We start from the raw sequence: 9,757 nt of genomic DNA, 5'->3' as shown, positions 1-9,757 counted from the left end.
AACATAATAAGAAAGATCTCCTTTTATGTAAGTTTTTAGTTCAGCTCGTAATAACCAAAGAACTGTACTTATATGAATCGAAGAATATTGAAACACACTCATTATGAATGTATTTGTTTAAGCTTGAGTAAGATAAGTTTCTTCAATCATCATAAGAAAGAACTGATCCAGCTCAGCTGAGAACTGCTCGTGGTATAAAAGTGTGTGAAATGTATGACACCAGTCACCAAACACAGATTATGAAGTTGGACTGTGTTAGACTGCATAACATAATTATTAGGGCTGGACGATATCATATCGATATTATATCGCGCATGCGCAATAATCACTAGGGCTTCAGATGACAGGCGCAACATTTGGCAGTGCGCCAGCTTTTCTCAAGAGCGCCTGGCTGCAGACACAGTAGGTGTGGAGCTCCACACTAAGCGGAAACACGTGACCTCCACACTAAGCGGAAACACGTGACCTCCACACTAAGCGGAAACACGTCACTCCTCCACAGTAGGCGGAAACACGTGATCTGCATAGATTCAGTGGAAACCGCGCAAGTGGATCGTAAAGGTTGGTACAGAGTCATTCATATACAAATGTGCTGTTAGTAATTTAGTAATTCTAGTATTCAACTAGTCTGCTTAAACTGATCATGTTGGCACTTTGTATGCGTATCAACATGGAATATTTAAAACGAAGGTCATTTTTAAACTTGTTTTTTTTTTTTATCGTGCTCCATGGCAGAGAAACACACCGATGTTTGTTTCCTGGCCCTGGTTTAAGTAAGAGAGCTGGATTAAGGGCTTCTGTGAGCGACATGACCAAAAATATCTCTAAACCACATTTTGCATTAGAATTAGTTATTGTTGGAATATAGTGGTCAGTTTCAAATGTATTTGTTTTTTGTTTCCTATTGAACAAATTCACTTCACTACTTTTCATTGTCTGTAACATCAATGTGCATTGTTCCATTTACTGCATATTGCGCTTTATTCATGTCTCTCATTCCACCTGCATCGACGTTGTAAAGTGCTTCAGAAAGAGATTTATATATTTATAAATACTTCTATTCTTTATTCTTTTCTCTAATGCTTTTTTATTGCCCGGTTTTTAGTTCGCCTTTGTTAAATTGTATGTGTTGTATGTCAATACATACGTATGTCACAATTAAAAGTCTTGTAAAGTATCTTTTTGTATAGACCTTTCTCCCCAAATCTTCATGGTTCTTACATGTTATTCTGCTAAATCGTTATCACGAAGCACAGTGGTTTTAAACAGTAATTGTTACCAGTGTAACATTGAGAAATCACTATTACATGCTAAGTGTAATGTGTTATTTCTGCTAAAACCTGAACTGGTTTTTTTTTTTTTACATCCAAAATGTATTTGATCTCATAATTTCAACTTAATCTGTTGTCTAGTACATTTTCTCTGCTCCCTCAATGTGGTCAGTAGAATAAGGGTCTCGGCACTTTGAAGAACATACAGTAGCATCAAAATAGTTCAAATGTGTATATGGTGTTTATCTTCTTTTCTCTCTGTTTTAGATGCACATATCAATCTGTGATTCTGCCTCAAAGCCAGCATTGCAGGAATGCACAACATGTTGCAGGAGACTCTTTCACTGCCCTCTGTGCCCTACTGTCAGCCCTACTGTCAGGGCAAAGATGGAGGAACATATAAATGGACACATTAAAAATGCTTTGCCTTTCAAAGGTATGTTGGTATTAAATATAGTTTATAGTTATAAATATAGTTATATGCACTTGTTTTCAGAACTTCTGTAGTGTCTTTGTTGACTTAAAAGTTGCTATCACATTGTACAGTTCAGTGCATTCATCAGCAAGAAAAAACTTGTTTTTATTAAATATATTTTTCTTTCCTCTTCACCACATTGCTTGATGGCATCCATACCCTTTTGCTTTTACTATAGAGGATTGGATGGTCATTATTTTATTTATGCTTTTGTTAACATGTACACTCTGTTAGATAAATTGATTGCATTCTATATAACTACGTTTAAACTACATGTGTTTTTTTTCTCTCTTACAGACAAAATTATATGCCGGTGCAGGCTGCCATGTAGGAGGACAGGACACTTTCACTGCCCTGTCTGTAACAGGACAATCATACGGCGTAGGGATATGGCAAGGCATTTATTATCATGTCAGCATTCTTCAATACCAAGTCAGCCACCACTGTCAGGACTGCTCCCCGCTGCACTCTCCGAGGAGCCCCGTCTCCCTCCCGCTGCACTCTCCGAGGAGCCCCGTCTCCCTCCCGCTGCACTCTCCGAGGAGCCCCGTCTCCCTCCCGCTGCACTCTCCGAGGAGCCCCGTCACCCTCCCGCTGCACTCTCCGAGGAGCCCCGTCACCCTCCCGCTGCACTCTCCGAGGAGCCCCGTCACCCTCCCGCTGCACTCTCCGAGGAGCCCCGTCACCCTCCCGCTGCACTCTCCGAGGAGCCCCGTCTCCCTCCCGCTGCACTCTCCGAGGAGCCCCGTCTCCCTCCCGCTGCACTCTGTCCAGTGTCTAGACAGTCTTCTGAACCTTTGGTAGAACATTCATATGCTCTACCCTCTGTGCTGAATGAAACTGTGGCTTATGGGAAGTCAATAAGAATGAAATGCCCTCACTGTGGTCTTAGTCTTCTTAAAAAAAACTTAAAGGCTCACATGATGAGGAGGCATTCAAACAGATCACTGGATGTTTACCTGGCTTGTCATCTGCAGTGTGTTTGTGTAGATGAGACTACTGGCTTATTTGCTGTGCAGAGAACTGGCCATGGGTTTTCAGTGCCAGTTCACGTTCAGAGGAAAACATGGGGGAGATCTCACAGTGTCAGATGTGAGCTGGAGGAATGTCAGCAATATCAGTTGCTGGCTCAGCGGAGCGGACTAGGCTACAGTTTATGTGAGCACATTCGCTCACTAGATTACTGTAGAGAAACTGTGAAAGAGGTATTTCTTCAAGAAGCTATTTTGATGGAAATGGTGGTCCTGAAATTCTTCGGAAAGGACAAGGCTGCGGCATGCTTAAGGAGACAGACAGCTGCCCAGATGACACATGTTCCACTTTGTGTGAGGGTAGATTTTGGTGGATCCTCCTCACAGATATGTTTCTCTGTACTTGAGCCTGAAATACACAGTTTCTGCCGTCTTGGCAGAATATTTGTGACTTACAATGCTCAGAGGAATACCTGGCATTGTGCTTGTGCAAAGCCACGAATATCATGCCCTCATAAAAGCATTGCTAAATGGCATCTCTTTCAGACAGAGAGAGACCTCTTCCAGTCAAATGTGCCACTATCATCAGGCCCCCCATCACTGATGACTCAGGAGGGTTCTTCCTGTGAGGACAATGCTGCTGCGGAAAGGAGTATCCGCTATATATTTAAAGAGAAAAAAATTCCTCAATCTCTTCCAGAAGATGTCATGTCACAGAAAATGGAACATCAGAGACAGCTCATTCCTTTTGAAACTCTGTGCCAGGTGTGCCCAGACTACCATAAACTTGACGAGGCTGTTCTAATTACTAATAAAGCAAGGATTGTCAGCATGATGGGAATGATTGAGAGTAAGTTGTAATGAATCAGATTAAATCTGTGTGGAATTATGACTTATAATTGCTCCTATACTAATGTTTTGAAATTAATGTGGTTTGTCTTTAACAGATGTTTCAACATACCATAGATTGTGTCCTCAGTGCCACATGGTGTACAGATACCAGGAGTGGACGGATGGGCTTCATAACTTTGACAACCACATCGTTTTATCTCTTGAACTCTGCCTTTTTCTGAGAGAAAATTTACAGGTGAGGATCACAAATAAATTGTACTCATCTGATGATTTCTTAAAATGTGTTTGTGTGTGTGAGTATGGTATGTTGTTGTATGCATACATTTGTGCCTAAATTTAAATATCTGTCTAATCACAATCTTCAATCTATTGTCATATTTCAGAACCATGTATCCGTGTCAAGGGTCATTGACTCATTGGAGGGCTTAAGAAGGGTGAAGTTTCCTTCTAGGGATATCATATTTCATGGTTATTGCCATTTTGAGGCTTTGACTGACACAGATTACATGTACTCCTGCATAAACTGTGGATTTCACCCCCCTGTGGTAGTTATGGACTTACACAGAAAAGGGGTGTTCAACTTAGCAGGTAAGTTTTATGTACATTTGTGTTTATAGTTCATGGAGTACGTACATGTTCCTGACTAGTCATTGTTATTATAGTGAGTGACCTCAAAGCCCCCCCTGAAGACTTCAGTGGTGAACATGACATTGAAGGTTTTTGGAGCTCTATTCACCTGGAGATGATAAGCCGTGAGTTTTTTCCAAGTAAGTGATGGCAAAAACTTATTTACAGTCATTCAGTGTTTTAACGTAATTTAGACTGTAAATAAAAACATACCATTTTTCTGTAGGCAGCGTGAAGAATCCATTTTCAGTTCCACCAACTTACACGCACTGGGCACCATGGATCGGGAGTGAAACTCGAAAGAGTGACATTGTGCTTAACACTGAGTTTAAAAAAGTAAGAACAAGCAGTTCACATGAAGCACAGCTTAGCAGTGTTACAGAGGAGCGTCTGTTTGATGAACTCACCAAACAAAAGGTAACATTGCTTTGAAGTTTTTAGAATATGTACAATAAAGCTCAGTGGTTGTTCCATTTACAGTTTTCCCTAATTACTGTCAGGTTGGAGTGGTGAGAAAATTGTGCAAAGCCTGCAACATCGACTCCAAAGGCTCCCGCTTTGATCTCATCACCAGACTGAGGGAGAAGATGAAGAGCAGGCAGACATATGATAAGGTCTTTCAAAGCATATGGGGTGCCTCTGGTAAGTATCACTTAGTGATTATAAGAAGTAGCATTAAATTATTGATTTACAATCACAGACACCTTGTTTAATCTTTTCTCGCAGGTGGATGGTCTGTAATACTATGTCCGCATGGCATTGTATACAGTATTAAATTTAATCTTCGTGCTGAAAGTCCCAGGGATTTTGCTGACCTTCTCCTGTCCTGGAAGCACATACCAAACATCTGCGTGTATGATTTTGCGAGGGGTTTGGTGGCACACACCAACTTGCGGGTTCCAAATCGAGTGCCATTTCATCCACATGAAGGTCGACTGGCTGAGCCCACTGAGGAAAATGTCAAGGCTGCACGGGATGGAAAATTGCGAGTGAATCTTCCATGGCTACATGAAAGGATGGACAGTGTAAATGAAAATCCTCATCCTATCACTGGATCATCCGACCATCATGTCCTGTATGACAGATTTCATGAGGGAAATACAAAAGATCCCAAGGACATATTACGTAGAATTCAACTTGTCCCAGAGCTGAAAGGTTGGCTGAACAGTCAAGTTGTTGAACAGTTCTTTGCAAGCATGAGGAAAAATAATTACTTTTTAAATAATATGAGTCCATCCACACATGTGTTTTTGATGAGAAATATAATTCATCATCATAACACTGTCACCAACAAGAAACTTCTGGAGAGGCAGTTAAGACATGGTCGACTTGGACAGATCAATATCTCATTGTCTGCACTGGGTCAAGCTGTCGTAGGTAAATGATACATGGATTTTCACAAGACCAGAAAGCTGTCATTGTTCACGGATTACATTTGTTCCTCACTGTGTGTATATTGCTGTTTTCTTTGTGTCCCTAGCCCTACAGTGCAGTAAACCCAGAGAAACCACAGAAACTGTGTTGAACCAAGCACCTTCAATTTCTGGTAACACTGGTACAATTTCTTATTTTGAATAGTGTTTGTTATATATAGGTGAAATGACAATCTTGCTCATAACAGATTTCCTTACCTGCTGTTTTAAATGCATTCCCTTATATAAATAGTGCTTGTTTTTCTTGCATGTGTATTCTTTAATATGCATTCTATGTAGTGTTTTGTATAAAACCTGTGGAAATCCCTATAGAACCTCTGGTACCAGTTGACGACAAGAAAAGCAATAGAACGTCAACAGATGCAACTCTTCCTGACCTGTGTGGACCACCGTGTAAAGCTCTGACAAAGCCTGAGAACATTTTGGCCAGCCGTTCATCGTGGTCTTTTGTACTGCACCCTGGTCAACAGCAGCTTGTATGTTAAAGTTTGAGTTTTCACATGTCACAAAGTAGTACTTTTAGTGCTTATTTGCTTTTCTCATCCACAGTGTATGATACTTATCTTTTTTTTAGCTCAACTATGTTCTGGACATCAGCAGACCCAAAGATGAGCTGATTGTTGAAACGTCTACTGGATGTCTCACACGGGCTGATTTTTGGACACTGGGTTTAAACGAACAAATGGAATCTACAGTAAGTATTTTTTATTTGGTCTGTAAATGTATAATAATAAAGTGTACATTAATTTTTAATCTATTTTTTTCAGGTTGGGAATGGCTGTTTTGAGCTTATCACCAAAATTGTTCAGTCAAAGGTACTGTGTGTTTGTATATGAAGATTTTTAAGCTTTATTTTAAAGAGTGGTTGTTTTAAATGTGCTATTTCACATTTTCTAGGGGATAAGCATTTACATTGAAAATCTTTATGTCACCCGGACTTGGCTTGCACCCTATGGCTGTGATCCATTGCAGTCCGTTCCTGTAAGTGTACCATCCTTTAAAAAAAAACAAGTGATCATAATGAATTTTTATAGAAATTTAGCAAGAGTTTATATACTGAATACTTAAAAATATGATTCTGTTTCAGACTGATGCTCAGTGGATGGACATCATAGTTCTCCCTCTCTGGACACCTGGCCATTTCCAGTTGTGTGTAAGTCTTATTTTTTGCCACATACTAAAATTTTGCTGTGTGTCTGTGATCTATTACATTTAGATGACACATTTTCAAAAGTATTTCTTTACTGTATTTTTTATGATCTCTTGCAATGACATTGTTTGCAAGTTTGAAGTCCTGAGCAACTGTCTTTTAGGTACTGAAGCCACGTAAAAGAGAAATCCTCTTTCTTGACCCATTAAACACAAAGGCAGGATTTGGTGGCCAACAATATGTTTCACTTTTGAGGTCACATTTTTATAAGCTTGTTTGAACAGGTTCCTGAAAACTCTGGAACAAACCAGTGTTCCAGGTTAAGTGCATCCCAGATCATGTTCTATTGATCTAGAGTGTTCACACATACAGTACATTCACATGCTTGCTTATAAACTATATCAGCAGGATGCATCACCTCTTGATTCTTTTTCTCATCTTCACATTCTGTTCAAATCAATGATGCTGTCTTTAGATGAGTTTCACACATTAATTGGCTTTTCAAAATCTTCTAGTGTTTAACATAAAACAAAAATCAGTTTATAAATTATGCCAACCTGAAAATAAAACTGAAATTGCTATGTATGACACACTTTAACCAACTGCGAGCATGTGACTGTACTTTTACATTTTGTTGTGTCCAGGCCGTGTTCCTAAGGCCGTGTTCCTAAGGCCGTGTTCCTAAGGCCGTGTTCCTAAGGCCGTGTTCCTAAGGCCGTGTTCCTAAGGCCGTGTTCCTAAGGCCGTGTTCCTAAGGCCGTGTTCCTAAGGCCGTGTTCCTAAGGCCGTGTTCCTAAGGCCGTGTTCCTAAGGCCGTGTTCCTAAGGCCGTGTTCCTAAGGCCGTGTTCCTAAGGCCGTGTTCCTAAGGCTTGCACTTAAAGTTGGTGCTATTGGCAAATAGCATTTCACACCCATCATGATGATGTCTGTTAACTTGTGAATGTAATTGTCTTGGAAAAAGGAATCTTGCAGTGAAGATCATTCCAGGGCAGTGGTCAGAAAAAAATGGGTTTGACTTGAAGGTATGTAATGGTGTGAGTGTATGGTGAATTACATGAATTACGCTAGTCGTCTTTTAAGGGATTTTATTAATGAACCTTTATTTTCTCTGTAATAAAGGGTTTTCCGAGCCAAGACTTTGGAATTGACTGTGGGATCTTCATGCTAATGGTTATTTTTCTGTTATTCAGTTTTCCTTGAGATTCATACAAAAATTAAATTAAGCTCCAAAACAATGTAATTTTTATTTTTCGTCCCAAACAGTCTGCTCTCTACGTGGCACTGGATGCACCATTTGATTATACTATAGTAAGTATCCTATTTCATTTGAGAGCAATGGAGTCTTGAATCTTTTGAAAGTTGTTAAACATGTTTCATATTGATATTTTACAGTCAGACATGCCCTACTTGCGGAAATGGTGGTGCTTGCTGTTGATGGAGAACTTTGATCTCAGGAGGTATTTATATTTTGGCTTCTGTGCTATATTGTCTCAAGGTTTAGACACATTAACAATATCAAAATTTTCTGTTAAGCTATGGCAAGCTTTTTGCACACTGGAGAGAGGACGCCAAAGTTGTGCTTCAAGGACAACATGTGCCCATTTTCAGACTGAAAAAGCGCAAGTTACCGGAAGTCAGTCAGGTCAGTATTCACTTTAAACATTAGTGTAATTTAATGGTTAGTGACTTGACTCACTGTTAAAATAACCGTTCTGCTTCAGAGAATATCTAAATTTTTATCCCGATTTGCTTGACACAGGAGCCAGCAGTTGTTCAAGATCTGCATACTGCTGTGCAGTGGGTTGTCCAAAATAAGGCGCTTTTCCATGAACACGTAACCATGCCAAAATATCTGTCCTTAAATAAAGAGGACCAGCAGAGGGTCTTAAGAGAGATGCTGGAGGAAGAAGACACTGAAGCAAGGGACTTCTTCATCTTTGTTTTTCAGTGTGCGGAGGACATGGAGCTCTTTCTACAGGCATGTGTTGACGAGCAGGGGCTAAGGGTCAATGCTATGTTTGAAAAATAATGGACGGAGGAAGGCACTGGCTGTTTGTTTTTTTTATGTGTTGTTTTTTTCAATGTAAATAAAAAATTACAATTAAACTTATTTCAAAATTTTGTTCACTTGTTTCCATGTTCATACTTATAGTTGAACTTTATTGATCCCCATGGGGAAATTATACTACTACAATTTAAAATAAAAGATTACAGTGCAAATATAACAGCATTGTTTATACTTGTAACATTAAAAAGCTTAGTTGCTATTAACAGTAATGTATTAGCCTGTAATCAATAATATTTTTATACATTTTACGAATTAAAAACACTTAATTAGAACCATGTTTATTTCTCAGCATTATCAACAGTAACAAAAACGCAATTTAGTTTTCGCTGTCAAAGTCTATTGTTATTAATTTGTCTATTTTAAGTACATCCTATATTTTTTAAACCTTTTATTCCAATATATTGCAATACGGGATACAACACAAAAACATTTCTCGTGCGACGTAACTGTGTTCAAATTTGAAGTCACGTGTTTCCGCTTACTGTGGAGCTCCACGTGTTTCTGCCAACTGTGGCGGTGACGTGTTTCCGCCTACTGTGGAGGTCACGTGTTTCCGCTTACTGTGGAGCTCCACAGTGTCTGCAGCCAGACCCTTCTCGCTTTTCTGTGCTATACGGACATTTATTTACGCCCACAATTTAAGCAACTTAGTATGGCTAAATTATTAATGAGGTTTTGTATCAGAGCATGTGAGCGGAGTGGAGCAGTGAGAATTTCCGCTCTTCGCTCACGAGGCTGTTGGCTCCGCCCGCTTCTCCGCTCTAATTCGCACTAAGCCGGCTCCGCTCAACACCGCTCCTCACTCCACTAAAATTTCCTCCCGCTCCAGTCAAATCGCTCCACGCTCGCTCCAATTTAAAAGAGGGACAAATAATCTGCATGCCTAACAAATGTCACCTTAAACCGAAG

At 39.9% G+C, this 9,757-nt stretch overlaps 2 protein-coding genes across 2 annotated transcripts; both read left to right on the top strand.

Annotated features, from left to right (window-relative positions):
- Positions 1-445: 445 nt before the first annotated feature.
- Positions 446-7,059, top strand: LOC140577569 (uncharacterized). The gene is made up of 16 exons (XM_072711622.1): positions 446-561; positions 1,539-1,707; positions 2,044-3,567; positions 3,665-3,804; positions 3,953-4,157; positions 4,232-4,336; positions 4,423-4,613; positions 4,697-4,838; positions 4,923-5,573; positions 5,677-5,742; positions 5,942-6,105; positions 6,204-6,323; positions 6,397-6,444; positions 6,527-6,610; positions 6,717-6,782; positions 6,943-7,059. The coding sequence occupies exons 2-16, from the start codon at positions 1,539-1,541 to the stop codon at positions 7,057-7,059; spliced, it is 3,792 nt and encodes a 1,263-aa protein (XP_072567723.1). The 5' UTR covers positions 446-561.
- A 654-nt stretch (positions 7,060-7,713) lies between these two features.
- On the top strand, positions 7,714-8,838 carry LOC140588894 (structural maintenance of chromosomes protein 5-like). Its single transcript, XM_072711515.1, has 6 exons — positions 7,714-7,802; positions 7,900-7,950; positions 8,044-8,088; positions 8,173-8,237; positions 8,314-8,422; positions 8,540-8,838. The coding sequence occupies exons 2-6, from the start codon at positions 7,942-7,944 to the stop codon at positions 8,807-8,809; spliced, it is 498 nt and encodes a 165-aa protein (XP_072567616.1). The 5' UTR covers positions 7,714-7,802; positions 7,900-7,941; the 3' UTR covers positions 8,810-8,838.
- The last annotated feature ends 919 nt before the right edge of the window (positions 8,839-9,757 follow it).

Source organism: Paramormyrops kingsleyae, chromosome 4, assembly GCF_048594095.1.
Source record: "Paramormyrops kingsleyae isolate MSU_618 chromosome 4, PKINGS_0.4, whole genome shotgun sequence".
Taxonomy (NCBI): Eukaryota; Metazoa; Chordata; class Actinopteri; order Osteoglossiformes; family Mormyridae; genus Paramormyrops; species Paramormyrops kingsleyae.
This window is presented reverse-complemented; position numbering and strand designations above follow the sequence as displayed.

Bases quoted from the DNA above. Each gene is read 5' to 3' on its own strand.
- LOC140577569 (XM_072711622.1), top strand. From the start codon at position 1,539: ATGCACATATCAATCTGTGATTCTGCCTCAAAGCCAGCATTGCAGGAA. The intron at 5,743-5,941 runs GTAACACTGGTA...AAATCCCTATAG, and splicing joins CCAAGCACCTTCAATTTCTG to AACCTCTGGTACCAGTTGAC. The intron at 6,611-6,716 runs GTAAGTGTACCA...ATTCTGTTTCAG, and splicing joins ATCCATTGCAGTCCGTTCCT to ACTGATGCTCAGTGGATGGA.
- LOC140588894 (XM_072711515.1), top strand. The intron at 8,089-8,172 runs GTAAGTATCCTA...GATATTTTACAG, and splicing joins CACCATTTGATTATACTATA to TCAGACATGCCCTACTTGCG. The intron at 8,238-8,313 runs GTATTTATATTT...TTTTCTGTTAAG, and splicing joins GAGAACTTTGATCTCAGGAG to CTATGGCAAGCTTTTTGCAC.